The sequence below is a fragment of the Mus musculus genome, chromosome 19, assembly GCF_000001635.26.
Source record: "Mus musculus strain C57BL/6J chromosome 19, GRCm38.p6 C57BL/6J".
Lineage (NCBI taxonomy): Eukaryota > Metazoa > Chordata > Mammalia > Rodentia > Muridae > Mus > Mus musculus.
The window spans coordinates 9,059,829-9,082,408 of record NC_000085.6 but is presented as its reverse complement, the minus strand read 5'-3'; the positions used below and the strand labels follow the sequence as shown (position 1 = coordinate 9,082,408).

General features: G+C 46.4%; 1 protein-coding gene across 6 annotated transcripts in view; it reads right to left on the bottom strand.

The window, feature by feature from the left end:
* Positions 1-5,473: 5,473 nt before the first annotated feature.
* Ahnak (AHNAK nucleoprotein (desmoyokin)) overlaps positions 5,474-22,580 on the bottom strand; it is an 87,652-nt gene continuing 70,545 nt past the window's right edge. For 2 of the 6 annotated variants that reach the window (XR_877686.3, XR_877684.3), the window contains one exon: positions 5,474-5,833. Coding sequence is in view for 1 of the 6 variants with exons in the window: in NM_001039959.2 (NP_001035048.1) it covers positions 5,826-5,833 (8 nt within the window). In the remaining 5 variants the exon portion in view is untranslated. Of the gene's footprint in view, positions 5,834-14,807; positions 14,957-22,580 lie in introns of all 6 variants that reach the window. The other 4 variants (NM_001286518.1, NM_001039959.2, XR_877685.3 and 1 more) reach the window with 3 other exon arrangements.

Below are 22,580 nucleotides of genomic sequence, written 5' to 3'. Positions count from 1 at the left end.
TAGTCTAGCACGGCACACAAGTAGCACGGCTGAAGCCTTCCAGTGACCGGCCAGTCCTATTGGAATTAGGAGTAATTCCACTCCCACAAGACCTCAAAGGCCATCCTGACATATCTAGACTCTGAGATGGCCCTGAAGACAGAGAGGACCAAGAATTGGTCCACCTGCCTGGTTTTAAAGTCCCATAGCAGAAACTGCAACCTTACAAGCTTTGGCTTGGCAGACATTAGCATATCTCTTTTATTTCTCACACAACCCAGAGCGGAGGCCCAGCTCCTGCCCTACTGATGGTAGAACCTCCCACACAGGACTCTTCAGGGTCAGTAAACTAGGGATAATGATGAGAAAAGTCCACCATAAACACTCATTTGTGTACACAGCACTAAAGCCACCACACCCACTCCTTCATTGTCTGCCAGAGGAGGGGCTGGGATTGTAAAAATTCCAGGGCAGGTCAGGGGGACCAGTGATTCCAAAAGAGACTATTTGTGGCAGGCTGGGCCCTGGTGGCGGCCCACTCCTTCACTCCCAAGGCCCTAGATTCTTCTGCATCCAGGTCATTCTGTCTAAGGTGCATATGTGGCCTCCCTCGAACTACCCACCTAGGTGAGCATTATTTAAATGGACAAGGTCCAAGGTCATAAAAAGTTGCGAATTTTAACGACTTATTCACTGCTAAGAAAGTATTTACCTTGCACAAACACAATGCCGATGACTGGGAATAAAAGGAAATACAATTATATTGCAGTGAATCTCTGCCTTAGAGATATCTGCTTTGGCAATGTGCAAGAATGTGTATTAGCCCAGAGAAAGGTACATACCTTAGGTTCTTCAAATGCAGAGAGTACTAGGAAACGTAGCTATCAGGAAACTGTTCGCTGTGCAAACATGAAGCCCCATGAGCACCCATGAGAGCTGCTGGGCACGAGGTGAATCTACGCATGCGCGTGCGCGAGTGCATGGCCAAATGCAAAAATGAACTGACTACAACCATAGAAAAGGTGAATTATCTGTGCAGTGTAAATGAAATTGGAGAAAAATAGGAAGTGGCCATTGGGATTTTGGTTTTTTTTCCCTGACCTGCTAAGTTAATATCTTGATCCTGCTAGTAGGCCAAGGTCCTGCCCAGGCCAGCATAGTTGGATGTTGTTGATGATGTTGTTTTAAGGAACCACTTGCTAAAAGTGGTGTTTACATTTCAAAAATAAAGAAAGGCTGAGTGTAGTGATGCCTGCCTTTAACACTCAAAGGCAGACAGTCTGAGTTCTAGGTCAGCTAAAACTACAGAATGAGACCATCTCAGGAGAGAGAGAGACAGAGAATCTATACTTCTATTTCTATAATCAGCCATCCTCACTATGAATATGCCAAACTAAAACATAGGAGGCAAATACACACTTCCTGAATTTGAAAAGTATTAAGCTCAAACTATGAAGATGATATTTTAAATGTTTCTGAGTCAAAAAATAAAAATAAAAAAGATTAAAAGCAGCATCTAGTGATACACACCTGTAATCCCAGCACTTGAGAGGCAAAGGCAGACGGATCACTACAAACTCAAGACCAGCTTTGTCTAAAAATTCAATAGCCAAGCATAGTGGTACACACCTCTAACCCTGGCATCTGGGAGGCAAAGGCAGACGGATGGCTGTGAATTCGAGGCCAACTTGGGTATGTAGCAAGTTCCAGGCCAGCCCAGAACTATTTAGTGAACTATGCTTCTGCCTCAAAAAAGGAAGGAAGGGAGAGATGGAGGAAGGAAGGAAGGAAGGAAGGAAGGAAGGGAGGGAGGGAGGGAGGGAGGGAGGAAGGAAGGAAGGAAGGAAGGAAGGAAGGAAGGAAGGAAGGAAGGAAGGAAGGAAGGGGAAGGGGAAAGGGAAAGGGAGAGAAGGAGAGGGAGAGAGGGAGAGAGGGAGAGAGGGAGAGGGAGAAAGAAAAAAGGCAAGGAAGGGAAAGAAAAGAAATTTAGCACTCTTAATTTTAACATTCATAACTCTGAGGAACCTGGGGAAGAGAAAGGTCATATTTCTTGGTGGCTTTGTGAAGAAAACTATGAATCTGGGTGAGGAAGAAAAAATTAAAACTATGCTACCCGCATCGTCTGCAACCACAGGAATTTTAGCCTGGAACGTCTCTACAGAGGGACTGCCTGCCATTTGCAGGCTCAGGAGCTTAGCCTGTTAGAACCTGGATCCATTGATTATCAGGAAAGCTGCTGTTTGTCACGTGAGACAGGGCGAATCTGGCAGAAAAATCTGTGACTCACAAGGCAGGAAGGGGAAAGCCAAAGCCAGTCCTCCTCAGCCTTATCAAGATGAAGGGGATAAGATGCTCTCCCGTTTGCAGCTGACACCAGGCCTGCTGTGTGTGAATACCAAGGCAGCTGTGGGTAGTAATTCACCTCTGCGTGATCAGTTGCTCCAAAGAGCTTCAAGCAGATGATGATAAAAAGAAGCCTTGACTGATGATGAGAGGGCCAGGCAAACAATGTACTCTGAAACCTGTAATTAGGGGACGGTCCTCCCAAGGGCTTACTGAATAGATCAACAGGCTTATGAGAATGTGAGACTAGAGTCATCGGTAGCTAGATTCAACTAAGCAAGCACAGTAGCCAGCTTCAGAATCGATAAACTGGAGCTAGAGACTTTGGATTCATTTCCCTGGCCAGGAAACAGGTGCCCAGCCCAGCACACAAGCCTTGCTAAGACTTTTACGGAGTACCTGAAGCTCTGTGCCGGTAGCATGCAAGCACCCTGTAGACTACAAAGCATCATCGCACTGCGGCACTTCCCGGGGTGGGGGAGTCCTTCTAGAGGAGTCCTATCAGGAAAGCAGATACTCTGTCAACAGTAGGACAGAAATGTGGTCAGGGGCACCCTGAAAGAAATAGGGGTGAGGAGTAGATAGGTCTTAGGGGAGGAGAAAGAACTGTGGGGTGCTGAATTCTCCTGGCCTTCTAACCTTAGGTTTCCATTTCAGTCTCTGAGTCCAGTTTAACCCTGAATTCAGTCCACTGCCTGCACTAAGCCTTCAGCATGTTGCCTGGATTATTGCAAGTGACCTGTGAATTTGTTTCCTACAGTTGTCTAACTTATTACCACAAAGTTAATGGCTTTACACACACACACAGAGATCTTACTGGCTTTAGATCAAGATGTGAACTGCTAGACTTGGTGGCCCAGCACTTGAGAGACTGAGGCAGAAAGGTTTCTATGATTTTGAGGCCTGCCTCAGAAAGGAAAGAAAAAGAAAAAGGAAAAGAAAAAGAAAAAGAAAAAGAAAAAGGAATGGCCTGGCTCAGTGGGTAAAGTGCTTGCTGTACCAGCATGTGAACCCAAGTTCAGGGCCCCAGCACTCACACAAGAATGAATGAATGAATGAATGAATGAATGAATGATGTGGCAGCAGGCCTGTGATCCCAGTGCTGGGAGGTGGATTAAGGGGATCCTTAGAGTCCTTCCCTGCTCCCAGTCTCCTGTGAGAGGAGCGGGGCTCTCATGAACAACCCTGTTTCCTGCTCTGCTTCAGATCCTGCTGCCCCACCTGCCTTTGGCTTGGGGTCCCGACACCCCTTACTGTCCCAAGTTAAGCTAGGTAAGTTGCGATGAAACTTACATATTAATATCTGAAGCCAGAACAAAACTCATCCTATTCACACCTCCATCCCTTTGCATAAGCAGCTCCTGATCCACTGCCCTTCCCAGAATTCCCAGGTGAACCCGTTTCCATCTTTCCCTGCCCACGAAGTATTCAAGACACACCAACACCTCATGGTGAACGCACCTACAGGTCCCATTCAATGTATTCAAGACACACCAACACCTCATGGTGAACTCACCTACAGGTCCCATTCAATGTATTCAAGACACACCAACACCTCATGGTGAACGCACCTACAGGTCCCATTCAATGTATTCAAGACACACCAACACCTCATGGTGAACGCACCTACAGGTCCCATTCAATGAGGCATCCTAAATTTTGATTTGCTAACTTGGATCATCTTAAGATCCCTTCAAGTATCGGCACTTAAGGGGCCCTGGATGCCGCTTGATGGTAAAGCACTCTTCTAGCCTGCATAAAGCCCCTGTGCACCCTTGTGATTCCAGCACTTGGGAGGTGGAGACAGGAGGAGGGGAAGCCCAAGGTCATCTTCTCTTACATTGTAAATACCAGGCGGCCTGAGATATAGAAGACCCTGAAATTTAAAACAAACAAACAACAACAAAAACAGAGGCAGGCACACAAAAGGAAAGCCCAGCCCACATACGAGTCTACAGCACAAAACCTCTGAGCCTCCAAGGTGGTGGTTCTTCACCTTCCTAATACAGTGGTCCTTAATACAGACCCTTATGCTGTGGTGACTGCCCCACCCCCAGCCATAAAACTGTTTCCATTGCTACTTCATAACCATAATTTACTACTGTTATGAATCATAATGTAAATATCTGATATGCAGGCTATCTAATGTGACCTCCAAGGGGGTTGTAACCCATAGGTTGAGAACTACCACTAAAGCTGTACCAATGTGAAAATTAAGATAACAATTCCATTACAGGGCTTGAGACTCTTTTTATTCCATCTCTCTGATTTTAGACAAGACCACATCAATAACCAAGTAGCCCCAAAGAGAATACTGGAGCCCCCCTCCCCAAAATGACCCAACATGTAAACCAGTATGCTTAGGAATTCAGACGCAGCGCAGACAGCTAGGTATAAGCAAAATTCCAGAGAGCTTGGCATGCATCAAGCCCTGTGGGCCCACCTTCCTCTTTCTAATGAAGATGAAATCAGGTCACGGAGCCAGGTTCTTCCTAAACTACAAATCGTTCTGAAATGTATTCATTACATGCCTGGTAAGTTTTGAGCCTTGATTATTTTTTTCTTTGTGGATGTATGTTAAATATTAACCAGATATTTTTTTTAAAGATCCTTGAATGCCTGCCATCAGTGTACAGAATTTCAGACTGTACTCCAGGGCACCACCAGTGTCAGGATGGGTTGGTCTAGAGCAACATAATGACTGATGGCTGAAGTTCTATTCTACCTGCTTCAGATTAGTCAGGAGAAAGAGAAGGGAGTGAGGGAGAGAGAGAGAGAGAGAGAGAGAGAGAGAGAGAGAGAGAGAGAGAGAGAGAGAGAGAGAGAAAAGAGGAAACAAAAAAAAGAGAGAGACATGTGGAAATTCTGCCTGGCTCCTCAGTCATGTGGACAAGCTGTCATGTGCTGCCTCTGAAAACTGAAGAAAATGTGACAAGAACGTTGTATGGTGATGACCAACCCTCCCAGGAATGTGAGCAAGCCAAGGAAGGAAACAGAACAGACCCCTATTGAGCCAAAAGGGTGTGGTGGTACATACCTATAATCCCGGCACTCCCTAAACTGAGGCAGGAGGATTGTAAATTTGAAGCCAGCTTGAGTTTCATTATTTTGAGACCATCTCAAAATACAAATAAGTACGCAAAACCCATCATGGTGATCACAGAACAAACAATGCATGACAAAAGTTTATTGGGTAGGTAAGAAGAGAGTCGCCTATACCCACAGCTGCCAAAGCCCACCCTAGATACGAAAATAAGCCCACATCCCATCCCTTGCAAGCAAAGAAAGGGCCCGTCAAACTTCTGCCACAGCCTCTATCCAGAAGCGGCTGTAGCTACAACTGTGTTTGCTCCAAAAAGCCACCTCAAAGAAGGCATCCCTTTAACTGCAGGTGTTTGTTTCCTTTGGCATGGCAAGATGTGATTTCCCATTTTTAGAACAATGCTCCAAAGAACAATCACAAAAACAACCTCCAGTGGGGGCAGTTTTCTTCCTGGCCACTGCTACAGCCCTGTAAAACAACAACAGAGATATTTTATTATATTATTATTATTCCAAACACTATTCGCATCTTTCCATCCTGTTCAGTCTACGTGAGCTGGAAAAGGCCTCCTCACCACCCCAGCCCAGCAGAACCTTGAAACAGTAGAAACCTGCGCCTAGTAGAAAGCATTGGAAATTCCTATTGTTCGTCATGTTTGGGTTTGGACGTACCTCCTTGTGTGGTTTCCATTCAGTAAAGACTGAATGGAAGCTGTAAGAAGTCAGTATGTGTCCTTTGGGTGCCCTGTACAAGCCCAAGACCAGAAGAGAACAATGTGTTCTAGAGAACATCCAAATAGCAGATGAAGGTGAGGAGCCAGGAAGAGAGCAGCCACCTCTAGCCTTAGCCATTAAGAAATCACATTCAGGGCTGGAGAGCCAGCTCAGAAGCTAAACCTGCTTCTTGCTCTTTCAGAGGATCTGAACTGGGCTCCTAGCATCCAAGTCAGGCCATTCACAACTGCCTGTCACTCCAGGTTAGGGAGCTCCAACACCTTCTTCTGGCCTGTACAGGCACTCACACCCACTGGACACTGAACCCAGGGCATTGCACACACTACTCATGCACTCTACCATTGAGCTACCTCCCCATCCCTTTGTAGATAAGGTCTCATTCACTAAGTTGCCTGGGCTAGCCTCCAATTTCAAGCCTCGTCTCTCAGGCCTCCTGAGTAGCTGGAGTTACAGGCACAATATAGTTCTTATTTCTCTTCATCTTCTTTTATCTGACTCTAGCAATAACAACTGGATTGTCATTTTAGTGAAAAGCAAGAGAAAGCGTGACTGCCTCATGATAGAGCTCATAGGGAAGTGATTGCCTGAGTCACTGGACCACCCAGTGTGTTATCCTCATACTGTCATGTGACATTAACAGCCACCCCTTCAAAATTCCAGAGGAAGGGTCCCTCACAGGGTGTGGCTCTTTCATAGTGAATCAGGAGATTGGGGGAGGGTGTGCCATCAATCTCTTTGTGTGGTCAGATTTCTGTTACTATAATGAAATAACAGGATGATTCTTTTATAAGGAGAAACACTTATCTGAAACCATGTGTTTTGGAGAAGATAATCCAAGATCTGACACACCCCATTCCATTGGGCCTTTGATGAAGCCAGGTGGCTGTTATAGAACTTGGGATTCATAGCCTGTCTGTGTCAGGTACAGCCACCGATCCCCAATAAGCCAATTGAAAGAGTCAAATTAAAAGTGGAAAGCAGAGAATGGCGATCATTCCATGTGGCCACACTGGGAAGGACAGAGAGATCCAGCCACCTCTGCTTCCAACCCTATCTTCAGAGTCTAAAAGTGAGATCAAAGTTTAGATAGAGGGCCAAAGACAAGCACAGCTAAGCAGTTCCTGTCAAGTTGTGAGCCCGCCCACCAAGAACCCATCTTTATTTGGGTTTTAGTCTCTTCCTGACAAGCTGTTAGGACTGAGTGAAATCTCTTTCTGGAAGACAAGCTCCGGCTCTGGCTGGTGGAACCTTTTCCTCTGCCCATCTAGAGAATTCCAGGAAATTCCCATTTCTTTGGAGCCCACTATTTCAGTAGTTTGAGAGTTAGATTGAGTGATACCTTAGAACAGCTTCATTTCTGCCAGGCCAGTTACAACTACAGGAGAATGAAGCAGAACAGTTCACCCCGTGGCCAGGAAGCAGAGAAAGAGGTAGTAGCTGAGGTCCCCCGATCTTTTCAAAGGGCACACCCCTAATAACCTCCCAATGGCACCCTGGGGAACAAGCCTTAAACACGTAAACCTTGTCTCAGGGAGCATTCAGCATCCAAACTGTAGCACTTCTCAGCGCTGGTTTATACTGAGGTCAGCAGCTTAAAATCTATTCACCCAAGCTGTAAGCACATTGCCGACACATCCATCCTGTGCCAGCAGCTCCTAGTCTCTCCCTTTTAAACACTGGCCACACATCCATCTTCTTCCTCTTTCATTCTTGTTCTTTCACTGCCATTTATCCACTACCTATAGAGCATTTACACACCCGTCTTTCAAGTCCTTCCACCTCCTCTGTCTCTCCTTCTCTAAACAGTGTCTTTCAACCTCAATGCCACTGAGTTCCTGGGCTGGATCACTCTCTGTTGGGCTAGATCACTCTGTTTTGAGCTAGAGCTATAGATAGAACGTACATACATTCTCCCTCCTCTTCTGTCAATCAAAAGGCCTGCGGGGAAAGTGAGGAAGTGTCTAGGAAGCAGGATCATCACTTTTTCAAACGTAAAGGGGCCTGAGATACGATCTAATACAACCCCCTCATTTTGCAGATGAGGAGACATCCTGGGAGGGGGAGGAAGAGGATGTGTCAGGGCCAAAAATGTGGGTGAACAACAGCCAGGCTAAACAGGAAGACGAAATTCCAGGCCTTGCAGCAGGATTTCCAGGCCCTTGCGGGAGGGGGGGGGGCAGGGATTGCTTTCCACAGCTTCTCTCTCTCTCCAAAACTTTCTCCCATTCCAGAAACCAGAGCGAGCAAGATCTGACAAGCCCCCAGCCCAAGAGTGCCAATGTCCATGCCTGCATCTCGGTGCCTGAGCTTCTTTTAGTGGACAAAGATGACCGCCGATCGCATCCAGAATATCTCATGATGACTCATACTGTGGTCACATCTCAGTGCAACCCTGTAATCATGACTAAAAGGATAGCCATGCCCTCTGACCACACCTGTCCCCACTGAAGACAATAGAGAACAAGAGATCCGGGAGGCAGCCTGGAATCAATGCCTGCACTGGCCTTTTCTCCACTAAGGGTTACAAGCCTGCCAGGGAAGCACGATACCACCTGAGTTACAGCTCCAGCTAAAAATCACTTTTAATTAAACTTAAAGGTTTTAAAAGTTAATCAGGAAAGTTGGGCATGGCAGGGCATACTGGTAACCATAGTACTTGGGAGGCCAAAGCAGGATGGTCACAGGTTCTGTACCAGCCTGGGATGCGTACTAAACAAATGGGCTGGCAAGATGGCCCAGCAGGTAAGGGCACTTGCCACCAAGCTTGACAACCTGTCATTGATCTTCAGAACTGACAAATGTAGGAGAGAAGTGAGTCCCAAAAGTTTTCCTCTAACTTCCACATGAGGGCAGTGACACATGAACACACACATACATGTATACATGAACAAATAAACAGAATAAATAATAAATAAATAAATAAATAAATAAATAAATAAATAAATAAATCTTCAATATAAACACCAGATAATATGAAACAAATGGTAAGAATATCACACTTCAGTGATATACATGTCAAAAATCCTGCTCACCTTCCCACGTCTATTATTATTATTATTATTTTCCCCCTTCCCTTCTCCATCTTGCTCCAGCCTCTCCCTCCCACCCCCTGCTCGCTCTGGCCCTGCTCACTCTAGCCCATAAGTTTTGTTTGTTTGTTTGTTTCTCATTATGGATGGTTGTGAGCCACCATGTGATTGCTGGGATTTGAACTCATGACCTCTGGAAGAGTTGTCAGTGCTCTTAACCGCTGAGCCATCTCACCAGCCCTCTTTTACTATTTTATCTAATTTTTTGAGACATGGCCTTGTGCTAGGGAAATGGCTCAGCCATTAAAGTCTAGGCTCACAACCAAAAATATAAGAGACATGGTCTTACTGGGTAGCCTCAAGTATCCTTAGAATTCACTATATAACACTATCTAACATTGAATTCATGAATGAGCCTTCTGCTTAAGCCTCCTGTATAACATAAGCTATACATCTAAATATTGTCACATTGTCATATCTTTTACTTTAAAAAAATGTGTGTGTGTGTGTGTGTGTAAGCTAGAAGAATACACTGGCCAGGCAGTGGTGGCGCACACCTTTAATCCCAGCACTTGGGAGGCAGAGGCAGGCAGATTTCTGAGTTCAAGGCCAGCCTGGTCTACAGAATGAGTTCCCAGACAGCCAGGGCTATACAGAGAAACCCCATCTCAAAAAAACAAAGCAAAAACAAAACAAAACAAAAAAAGAGTACACTGGATCCCCTGGAGCTAGAGTTCCAAGTAGTTGTGATTCATCTCATGTGGATGCTGAGACTCAGGGTCCCCTGGAAGAGCAGCCAGAATTCTTAACCACTGAGAAATCTGTCCAGGTCCCCTCCTCTGAATGTTGTTGTATCTTAAAAATGACTATCCTGTGCCCCACCGTGGCCTACATCACTCCTCACTCTGTCTTCCTGATCACCATCCTTACACGGTCTTTCTTGACAGACTCCCACAGACTGCAGACAGCATCACACACCCTCCAGCCCCTCTTGTTATTATACACATGACCCTATCATTTTTTGCAACCAATCTATTATCTGGTGATGAAAAGTGAACCCAGAAAGGCTGATAAATGTTCTAAACTCTACAACTAAAAGGCTAAGTGCAAAGAGAACAAGGAAAAAGGAAACTCCACCCCATTCCTTGGACACAGCCCTGGGCCTTCTGCCCCTAACTGGCCTTAAAGACCCTGGCTGTAGAAATGACAGACCCAGCCTAGGACCCTTCCAGGTCTGGTCCTTGAGCTGAAGCCGCCGGGCAATCTATGCCTGTTCTCAGGAGCCACCACTGCCCTGCCTCCAGAGCCATGGTGGCATAGAGTGTCCCTTAGTTTCCGGGCCAAGTCCTGCAGGGAGTCCAGTAACTCTGCAATCTCCTCCAGACACCGGGAGTCATCATAGGAACCCTGGTGGTTTAGGGAAAGTTTAAAATAACATTTATACATGAGAGGGAGTGGGGGCTAGTTCCATCAGCTATTCTCCACCTCAGTTGTCCCCAGTGACTCTCAACGGATGTCAGAGGCCATCTGTACAGCAAGCACTCTCCATTGTATGCTTTCGGGTGCCTGGCCCTCCCTTTGTCTGGGTAGGTGCCAGGAAAGCCAAGCCTAGCTGTTCAGGGCATTGTTCTGCCTCAGAAGAGGATCTTGAAAGCAGAAGGAAATTAGAAACAACCACACAATGAATACCAGATTCTCCTTTCTCCCTGCTCTGGTTGCCAAGAGGCTGAGCATGGCTAGCTGTCAGCACACCCCGCCTAGCACTTTTTGCCTTCCAGGATGTCTGCACAGCAAGAAGGGCTGGCCCCAATCACCTCAAGGGTTCTCATTTATCTCCACTGCCTCCCTTTCCTTTCTCCAGCTAGATGCTGACTCTCTGAGGGCAGAAACGCATCTAGTACTTCTTCTCCATTAATTAGAAAGTTCCCGTTACTCCGTGTTTGGTGACTATTTCCATGTGGACAGATGTGATGATACAAGAGCAATGGTCTAGGCACATTCCTAAACATTCCACTTCAGGGGCCCCTGCCATCGCGCCTGATACTGATAGTGATAGGCCTTTGCAGTATGAACATGCTGCTAAACTGCCTTCTAACTAAATACTTACATTTTTACCCATAGATTAGTGCTGCCCTCAACCCTGGCCAGAGAAGCTTCTCTCTACAGTGGGCAGCAGCCAAGGCAAAGACGCATAACAGTCAAAGAGCTGAGACTAAGTGAGTACTGAGTGTTCAGCCCTAAATAGGTCATCTCTGCTAACCCCTCCCCACAAGGCTCAGGGAACATATTGGAAGGGGGACGAAAGAACGTAAGAACTTGAAGTTGGAGAGAAGTGCTGTAAGTCACTGGCATCTAGATGGGACATGGCCGCTGCACCCGTGGACTCACTGCAGCTATAGCTGCCTGTGCAGGAACTGCACAAGATCAGTTCGCATTCCAACCAGCAGCACTAACTGCACTCTATAGGCCACAAAAAGAGAGAGAGGCAAAGCGGGAAAGGGGTACGTCTTGACCCCTGGGGGATTGATAGGGGGCAGTTGGAATGGATGCAAGCAAGATACATTGTTTACATGAAGGAATTCTTCCAAGAATAAGTGAAAGGTATTCTATTAAAAATAATAAGAACAAATAAACTCCCATGTCAGAGACCACAAAGCAGAGAGAGTCCGGGTGGACCAAGCCAGAGTCAGACACTATTGACTTGAGCAGTCTGTTGAGTCCTAACAAACCTGTTCAACATCAACCTGTCCCAGCAGCCCCACATGCATACACAGAGCCCTCCTTCGTTCCAAGCCCTACCCCAGGTGCCAGATGAAGAGGGTGGCCTAGAAGGAAGTGTCCCTTCTGAACTCACACCTACACAGCACAGAGAAACCACTGTGAGGACACAGGAGCTCACATTTCTCAGAGCAGTCTGCATGTTCCTTCTTGCTGAGAACTTTTTCTTCTAAAATGCCTTTTTTCCCTCCTGGATGGGCCGTTATTCATTTTAACATAATGTTATGTCTTTAGCCTCCTACGTAAGTAGACACTAGTTTTAAATGTTGCAGGCTATCAAGCACGTATATCTAGCCAAACTTCTGTTTGCTTTTTTGTCATATCCATAGAAACCATGTGAATAAACAGAGGAGGACGATTTGGCTCCTAGTCCTACTAGCTGGCCTCATGCCATCATTCCCCCCAAACAGAGGAGGACGGATGCCAGAAGGAAGGAACCAGTAGTAATGGTGACAAAAAAAAAAACCCTATCTTATGCTGGGGCACACTGAAAGGTCAGGCTCCCCTGGGGGTGGGGGGTGGGGCGATATATGGTGAGGAGCCAGTGCATTTTGACTGTAGTGGAGAGGAAGGAGACAAACTGCCACTACCTGGCGCTGTATAGATGAGGTCCCAGGCTTGGAGGATGTCAACAAGGCCCAGCTTATAAGCATTAGACCGGGATCCCAACTGAGTTGTTTGGCCAACTCAGGGACACACACACAAAAGCCATCTGCCCACCTAACTCTTCAGGGCTTAGGAGTTTTACACTAAGTGACCTGAACTCTCTGGATTCCATCTCATGGCAGTCACACCCATGGCTGTCTATGTGGCCACTCCATCCATCAACAAGAAAACTCAAGGATGGATCCATGCTTGGACGTCTCAGTGTATAGCCACACAGATGGGATATTTTTGAAGAATCTGTCTTGTCAGAATGTTAAAGATAAAGAAAAAGCCAAGGATAAAAATACAATCTCAAAACATCAGCGTCAGCCCATTTTCCCACAAAAGAAAAACGCATCTGCAGGCAGTTGGGCGTCTTCATGTCCTGTCCTAGTGTTGTAAAATGCATCTGCCTTTTCTCAGAAAAGTGCCCCATCTCAGTGACAATCATCTGATTGTCCCTGTGGATCCTTCAAAGCATGGAGATCTACTATCCTACCTTGGTTCAAAACTTTTACCCTCAGGCTGAGGAGATAGCTTAGTGGAGGTAAAGTGCTTGCCATGCAAATGAGAATAGCTAAATTCAGTCCCCAGGACCCGTGCAATCCCAGCACCAGCAAGGCAGAAACATGCAGGTCACTAGGGCTCAGCAGCCAGCCAGCCTAAACTAGTCTGTGAGCCCCAGGCCAGTGAGAGACCCTGTCTCAAACAAACAAACAAACAAACAAACAAAAAACAACAACATGGTGGACAGTACCTGAGGAACAGCACCCAAGGTTGAGTTCAGACCTCTACATGCACACACACATGCAATTGCCCCTGTACACATATGTGTGCACACACAAACGTGCGCATGCACTCACACAATCCACCACAACAAAAACCTTTAACTTCTCTCTCCTGATGCCTCTTCTCTCAAAATCAGCCTCAAATGAAGAAGACCTCCCATGTCCACCTCCTGTACTGTCCCTCCACAGTGACTGTCCCACTGTCCTCTTAGGTTCAGCAGCCAACTTCCTGATAGTCTACCTTCTCCTCCCGAGTGTCAGTAAGTCCTAAGCCCTTACATCAGTAGGAAAGCCCAGCAACTCTATAAAAGCTGTCATCTCAAGAGCTAAAGGGCTGTTAAGCATCAAATGCAGAGGCTGCTCCTCAGCATCCACCCCACCTGATCTCCCTGTATCCGTCAGCCCTGTGTGTGTATGGAAAACAGTGTTCAGTGCTTAGCCCCAAGCCATTGCTTCTCCTTGGGTAGCAGAATCCTTTTGGGTTACAAATGGAAAAGTGATTCTTTGATTTCAGTGGGTTAGACAGTCCCTGATTGAAGCTCAGGTACGAAGCCTTTCTTACCTGCAGGAAAAGATTAGCTAGCTCTAGGAATAACATGTCTACCACCAATGTTCCACCAATAAAAAGGACTAAAGAGACATGTCTGTTCTGGGCTGCCAGGTTACCCTCTTCTAGAGTTCACATTGCAGTGGGGAGACACTATAAAAAAGACAATAAATAAAAATCTTCATATTGTGTGACCAGGCATGTAGCTCCATTAGGGCAATGCTTGCCTGGCATGTCCAAAGTCTTTGGTTCGATCACCAGCAACACGTAAATCAGCCATAGTGGCTCACATCCATAATAGTAGCATAGGAGGTGGAGGCAAAAAGATCAGAAGTTCAGGATCATCATCAGCTACAAATCAAGTATATTCCAGGCCAGCCTGGGGTAGGTGAGACCGAACGTGAGGTCAGGACACAGGCTGAATGAAAAGAAACAGTTGGTTAAGACCGTGTAAAATGCATCTGCCTTTTCTCAGAAAAGTGCCCCATCTCAGTGACAATCATCTGATTGTCCCTGTGGATCCTTCAAAGCATGGAGATCTACTATCCTACCTTGGTTCAAAACTTTTACCCTCAGGCTGAGGAGATAGCTTAGTGGAGGTAAAGTGCTTGCCATGCAAATGAGAATAGCTAAATTCAGTCCCCAGGACCCGTGCAATCCCAGCACCAGCAAGGCAGAAACATGCAGGTCACTAGGGCTCAGCAGCCAGCCATGTAAATGGGGTTGTGGAACCTGCTTGGGTGGTAAGTAGTGATCTAGCAGGGAAGACTTAACTGGGATTTAAAGATTGGAAAGACGTGGGCCAAGCAAAGCCAAGAAAGAGCATCCTGACAGACAGTGAGAACCCTGGTAGAGCATGGGAGGAAAGACTAGCTACATCTAGGGGAGTACAAGGGTGCCAAGATAAAGAAAATGACTTACATAGGGGCTATTGAGGAAGCTGAGATCTGAGATAGAACTTTAGACAGCACAGAAAGTGAGTAGTCATGCCGAAAGTGCCAGGCAGCTGGAAGTCAAGGTGGAGAGGCAGATTTGTAGCCCTGGAGACCCCTGTGGTTGAAATGCAGAACCTGCATGAGAGGCAGAGAAACTGTGAAGAGAAGCGGAGGTGGCTGCACAGAAGCCCCATGTGGGGATTTCCAAAGTAGTAATGGTGTTGCCCTCAGGGGGCAGGAGGAGCGGGTGGGGAGATGAGGAGCACGGAGGAGCGGGTGGGGAGGTGGGAGCACCCACAGTTCATCACGGTTTTGTTTCTGCCTGGACCACAGTGGCGCTCACAGGAGGAGAAGCAGCTTCCAGAGAGGGGAAGGGAATCATTCTGGATTCCGGTTTTGACTTCTATTGTATAAATGCTGAATTTGCCTGCCAAGAAAAGAGGGTAGCAGCACACACCTGTAACTCCAGCACTCAGGAGACTAAGGCAAAAGGACTGCTGAGAGACCCAGGCCCACCTGAGCTACAAGCTGAGATTTGTTTCCAAACAAAACAAAATTCAGGCAAAAAAAACTCAGACATATAAGACCAAAACAAAAAAAAAAAATTTTTTAAGAATTTTAATTTAAAAACAGGGAAGCTAATTAACTAGAAATGACCAGCCTAGAAGTGAGATTAGACATCACACAGGTGGATATGTTCCTCTGAACAAAGGCAGAAAAGAAAACAAAGGGATGTGTTTGAGTTTTTAGGGGAGAGAAAGCTTTTTCTTCACTTCTCCTTGTGGTGTTAAATTGTCACAGCCTATCAACTCTAAATCCAAAACATTCCTAAAATCTATCTCTCTCTACTTCCATCTGTAACCCTCCCAGTGCTCATGAGTTCTCCACTAATGAATTTGAGTCAGTTGCTGCCTCTGCTCCCTTCAGCTCATCTTCCACTATGGCGTTTGTGAGATGAACACATACCCACATACCCAAATACACACACACATACCCACATACCCAAACACATACATACACGCATACACACTAAGCTGCAGCAGAAACACAGAGCGGAAAGAAAGGGATGAACTCAGAGAAACCACTGTGGAACAACACAGATTTTCCCAGGCCTGAGCTAGAGAAGCACCAGCTGCTGGGAGAGCCAGGTGTCTAGACTGGTTACCAAGGCAACCAAAGAGTGCACTAGCAGATGCAGAGAGCACACCCTCTTCTTCACCCTACAGTGACAGGAACGGCTTTATGAGCCCAGTTTACTGGTTCCAACCCATGCGATTTTACTGGTACCACCCAGCACCTGGCATACCAGGGGACACTCTAAAGTGGGAAACAGCCACAAAAGTCACAATGACTAACCCTTACTGCGTTGTTATAGTGTTCCAGGCACTGTGCCAAGTGTTTTACATGAATAAAATATCTATGAAGTTAAGATCAGACATGAAGACACCAAGGTTTAGGGAGATTGAGGAACGGTTAACAGCATTAACTTCCTGTTTGGACAGCTGGCTTGTCTCCGCCCTTCTGCTGAGTGAATGGGCTCTGTGGACTCTCCTAGCTCAGCTCTAAGGTAGGATTAAATAAGATGAGTCATGTTGAAGCATTTTAGCTAATGCCTAGCACAAAAATCATGGTTTCTATTGATCACTATAATTGCTGTTATGATTGATGGTTAGGATGTCGATCAAAACAAAAGCAAACTCATGTCTCTTTCTTACATGAAAACCACCAGTGGCTTCCTGCTCCTCACAGGAAGGTCTCACTATACCCTGCCTGCTGTAAAACACTCCAGCTGTGCTATGCCACACAGAACTTGCTAGACATGCTCTGCATGCTACTGCTGCCTCCCTGCCTAGAACATCCTCACTTTCCCAAAAGGAAGAAAGGTAGGCTGTCCAGCCTAGGGGCTGAGAAGATAAAGTGACTGCCATACAAGTATAAAGAACAGCCAGGCGTGGTGGCGCATGCCTTTAATCCCAGCATTTGGGAGGCAGAGGCAGGTGGATTTCGGATTTCTGAGTTCGAGGCCAGCCTGGTCTACAAAGTGAGTTCCAGGACAGCCAGGGCTATACAGAGAAACCCTGTCTCGAAACAAAACAAAACAAAACAAACAAACAAACAAACAAGTATAAGAAGCTAAGTCTAAAACCCCAGCACTCACATAAAAGCTGGTGGCATTGCTCATAACCCCAGCCCTTTGGTCTTACTGGCAGGCTTTACTGACCACCCCGCTCCAGAGTCTACAGAGTGAGTCCCAGGACAGCCAGAGCTACACAAAGAAACCCTGCCTCAAGAAACCAAACCAAACCAAACAAAAGTCATTGTGGATGATCAAGGAAGACACCAGACATTGACCTCTGGCCTCCTCATGAATATGGACACACACATAAATTCACAGTAAAGGCTGGGGAAGAAACTCCAAGAAAAGCAAATGTCTTAGAACCACTTTTTAGTGGAGTTTTAGTTGTATCAAGGACAGGTCTGGGTCTCATCTCTTTTCTACCAAAACTTCAGGTCAATCCTTGGAACAAGAATGCAGTTTAAAGGAAGCTAAGAGCATAAGGTATTTATGGCATAAGCCTAAGGCAAGATATGGGGTCAGAGGGAGGCTGTTCTAGCCTCGTTCCCTCCCAGAAACTTCCTCATTCCCAGACACTTATCTTCTGTTGTTTCACACCTTTTCCAGTCAGCCAAGTGATGGGACTATTGCTGGTAATTGCTTAGAATCATTTATTGGAATTAGTAGTAGTAGTAGTAGTAGTAGTAATAGTAGCAAAACCAGTAACAAAAAAGGAAAAGAAACCTAATCTCAAGGATAGGTGGCCTCTGATGGATAATTAGCCACATATTCCCATGAAACATGCTCAATGTGTCACAGGCCCAACCCAAAGAGAACAATAGTATAGTTAAGAATTTCTGAGCGCTTCCTTCATCCAGGACACTTTCCCTTTGTAATCTCATGTCACCTTTATGTGACATTATGATTCTCATGGCTCTGTTGCCCTGCTTTCAGCATGAGGGAGGCTGAGGCTAAGTTCAGACACCTAGCCAGGGAGAAAAGCTGGAACTGGGTAGCCTGAACCCTAGAGCTCCACCTACTACGCTGCGCAATTGATTTATTCCATTGTTCTGTCTGCAGAAGGGGCTCTGTTATGATCGACATATAGAAAGATGGGGGCATTTGTACTATTAATGAAGTTTTCTTTTTATTTATTCTTTGGGGGTGGAGGACACATAGTCAGAAGACAACTGTGTGGAGCCAGTTCTCTACACCTTTAGCTGACTTCCAGGGATTGAACTTAGGTCATCAGGCTTGCTCAGCAAGCACCTTTACCCACAAAGCTCTTTTAATTAGTATCCTTGTGTGTGTGTGTGTCTGTGTGTGTGTGTGTGTCTGTGTGTGTAATGACTGATGGTCCTGGTTCAGCTTCCCTGATGACTATTTGACCACAGTGGCGCCATCCTCACTCTACGGGGAAATATTACATTCAGAATCACTCGAAGCCTGGAGGTGGAGTGAGCAGTAATGACAGCAAGAATAAGAACTAGCCATAGCTGGGCATGATGGGGCACACCTGTCATCCCAGCATGAGCAGCTAAGGCAGGAACTTCAAGGCCAGCCAGTGCCAAATACTGAGTACTAGGCTGGCAAAAGCTACATAATAAGACCCCTGATTCAAATAAAAACAACAAAAAATTTACTCATTATTATCAAGCACATGAGAACTCAGGAAAAGAACTCAAGGAAAAGAAACTTAAAACCCACCCCAGGGGCAGGTAGTGGAGGTTTACTCCTTTAATCCCAGTATTCAGGAGGCAGAGGCAGATGGATCTCTGAGTTCGAGGGGCCAGCCTGGTCTACAAACAAAAATAAACAAATAAACCAGGAGACTCAGAGTCAACAGCAAGACCAACACTTGAACCCAGACAGAATCACTGCCTTCCTAGAAGCCTGTGTATGTCTACTATGAGAAATTCTGACCTACTTCTGGGGCTGCCAAGGAGCCCAAAGAGGTGGGAGAGGTGTACATGCCCATCTCTAGTCAGGAGGTCAAGACAGAAGAGCTATGAGTTTGAGGCCAGTCAGAGCAAGACCTGCACCTCCCACTCCTCCTACCCACCCACCCCCCAAAAAAAACTGAAAAGAGTTCCAGCTTCAGCTTCAAATTCAGCTCCCTCAGAATAGTCATGAACAAAAAGATGGTCAACAACCAAACAATTGCCACGTTTGATGGCACAAATGTTTAACCCCAGTACTCGGGGCAGAAACATCTAGATAGATCTCTGTAAATTGAAGACCTACAGGGCTACAAAGTGAGACCCTGTCTCAAAACAAACAATTAACCAGGAGTAGTGGCTCATACCCATAATGCTGGCTGTCGGGAGGCTATAGCAGGGATCAGTCTGAGTTTGAGAACTGGGCCTAGGTTACATAGTAAGACCCAGAGAGACAGACAGACAGAAGAAGAGGGGAAGGAAACAGAAGAGGGAGACCCAAACATAGTGCTGCAATCTCCAGCACTTGGAAGGAGTTCAAGGGCAGCCTCAACCACATATCGGGTTTTAAGCCAGCAAATATTACATGAAACCCTATCTAAGAAACACACACACATACTGAAGAGAAAGAGGAAGAAGAGGAGGGACTGAGGGAAGGAGGGGAAGGAGGAAGAAGAGAGGAAGGAGGGGGAGAGAGTAGAAGAGGAAGAAGACTTGACCAGGAAAAAGGCCTCAAGAGAAACCAGATCTGCTGATACTTGGACCTTGAACTTCCAGATTCCATACCTGTATGAAAAATACATTTCTGTGAATTTCCCACCCATCTGTGGTACTTCATTATGGTAGCCCTAGCCCACCAGCACCACTAACACCGCTAGCCCCTGCTGCTCTCTGTCACTGGTGATAACAACTCTGAGCTACCCTCCAGTTTCTTCACTGAATCTCCTAACCCAGAGGCCATTATTATCCCCATTTTAAAGTTGGGAAAACTGCTAAGTAGTGGTGGTGGTGGTGGTGGTGGTGGTGGTGGTGGTGGTGGTGGTGATGGTGGTGACACACACCTTTAATCCCAGCTCTCAGGAGGCAGAGGCAGGTGGATCCTTGAGTTGGGGGTCAGCCTGGTCTACAAAATGGGTCCCAGGACAGCCAGGGCTATTCAAAGAAACCTGTCTCAAAAAGTCAAAATATAAATCATAAATAAATGCAATTAGGAAGAGTGGGGCTCAGAGAGTTTAGTTACTTCCCCCCAAGGTTATTCATCAGATAAATAACAGGGACAACATCTCAATCCAGAGCCTGTCCTCCTGGCCATTGTGCTGAACTGGGACACTCATGGCACTAGTCTGTAGAAAGTCACACTTGGGGCTGCGGAGATGGCTCTGAGGTTAAGAGCACTGGCTGTTCTTTGAGAGGACCCAGATTCAATTTCCAGTATTCAATGGCAGTTCACACTGTCTCTAATCTGACACCCTCACACAGACATGCACGCAATACACATGAAATAAAAATAAAGAAATTTCAAGAAAAATAGTCACACTGTACCCAAGCTCTCATGCTAGCTGGATGTAACTCTTAGTTGAATCACCTCTTGGAACAGTGAGGGCATGTCATGCCAAGAGCCCAGAAACCTCATGTCTTGCACCACACTGCCATTCCTACAGAATAGTCTTATACTAGCTCCGGATCAGGATAAAGTATTGTAAATGTGATAAACTCTGGGAGGAGGGAGAGAGCGCTGGTGCACATGGTTCATGGAACCATCAAAGCATCCGCTCTTTGAGAAGCACCTCTGCTCTTTGTAACAGGAATGCGGGTGTGGAGCCCTTTGCCATCAGCTCACTGGTCACCAAAGAGCTCCTCCATCTCCCAGTGTCCTTGAGGAAGGCAGTCAATTGGCTCAGTAAGCAAAGGGCTTTGTCCACAAGCAGCAGAACTGACAGCTGCCTACCAAGTGTAAGAATGTGGCCTCTGCCTCCCCACATACCAGAGATCAGAGCTACAACAGGCCCTAGAGATGGCCTCTCCTGATCCCTTCACCAAAGGGACCGGAGGGCATGGTAAACAGCCATCAGTTCTGCAACAAGGTAGCCTGGCAGAAAGCTGGAGTGGACACTCACTTCTTGCCATTGGCACACCCTCTTATGGGCCCCCAGCCAGAAAACACCAAGTCATCCTTTGTACTCAACAAAGCCAAGCTTTGTCAGCACCCAGTTACTCTGGAGCGTGGGAGCCGAGAAAAACTTGACTGGTACTCATGATGTTCTTTGCCCAGTCCTCATGCCTAATATGTAAGTCATCTTACGCTATTCCCTTTCTAGCCCCTTGCAGTAGCGTTACTCAATGTGTGGTGCCTAACCTTCTGCACAAGGCTCTCCCCAGGTTCCACTTGATCAGACTCACTAGGGTACATTTATGAAACACTGTGGGTGATTCTGAGGCCTGTGTCCTGCTGGATCCTTTATTTACCTGTCTGAGGAAGTCAGACATACCCTGATGTCTGAGAAAGGAAGACAGCTTGTCCTGTACCACTTGGCTTGCAGTACTAAAACCCTGGACAATCCAGGATAAAACAAGATGGCTGCCGAGCCCGGTGGCGCACACCTTTAATCCCAGCACTTGGGAGGCAGAGGCAAGCGGATTTCTGAGTTTGAGGCCAGCCTGGTCTACAAAGTGAGTTCCAGGACAACCAGGGCTATACAGAGAAACCCTGTCTCGAAAAACAAAAACAAAAACAAAAACAAAACAAAAAAAAACAAGATGGCTGGTGTATGAGTTACTTGCTCAGTTGCTGTGACAAAAATGTGGCAACAGCCACCTATGGAAAGAAAACTTTATTCAGGCTCACAGTTTGAGGGTACAGCCCATCATGGTGGAAGCCATGGCAACAGGAGCTTGAGACAGCTGGTCCACATTGGATCCACAGTCAGAGCAAGAGTGAATGCTGGTGCTCCACATTTGTATGCAGTCAGGGACCTTATCCTACGGATGATGCTCCTCACTCTCAATGCAGGTCTTCCTACTTCAGCTAAACTAATTGCAGTAATCCCTTACAGATGTGTTTAGAGGAGGCTTGTCACTTCAGTGATTCTAGATCCTGTCAAGATGACAATCCATATCACAGACATATGCAGCTAGTCACTCCAGCACATCTAAAATTCCCCACACAAGGGTCAGGAGAAGGGGCACCAGCAGGTGAGAACTCTTCTCCACAGCCCTCACAGAGTTGGAATGTACCACAAATATACTCAGAATTTACGTGGGTGTGGCTGAAGTCTGGGATTTCACAACATTTCAGATGAAAAAAAAAAAATGAAAACAGACCACAAGGAACTGAGTCAGGAGCTCTGGAAATGGGTCCAACTTCCGCTGCCTGCCCTCTGCCCAAAACTACGGTCACCACCCTTCACAAGAACAGCAAATACCTGCCTCCAGCTGGCTGCTCCTTGGAGAGAAGGGAGTTGTGAGAGCCATCGTTGCTTTCTCTCCCCTCCAAAGAACATAGCTGCTTCATTGTCCTCCATCAGCAGGGACAAATCCAGCAAGCAAATGAATGCACTCTAAAGTCAAGCCATAGTCCATCAGGGGCTGGGATTAAAGATGTGGACCACCACTGCCTGGCCTCGCCTAAGAGTTTTAGAACTAATTCTTCAAAAGCATTTTGAGTTTTCTACAACTGAAACTTTTTATTTCTGAAAGTAACTTTTGAAAAAGAAAACAAAAGAGGCCATGAATTTGAGTCTGAACAAGATGAGAGGGACATGGGAGG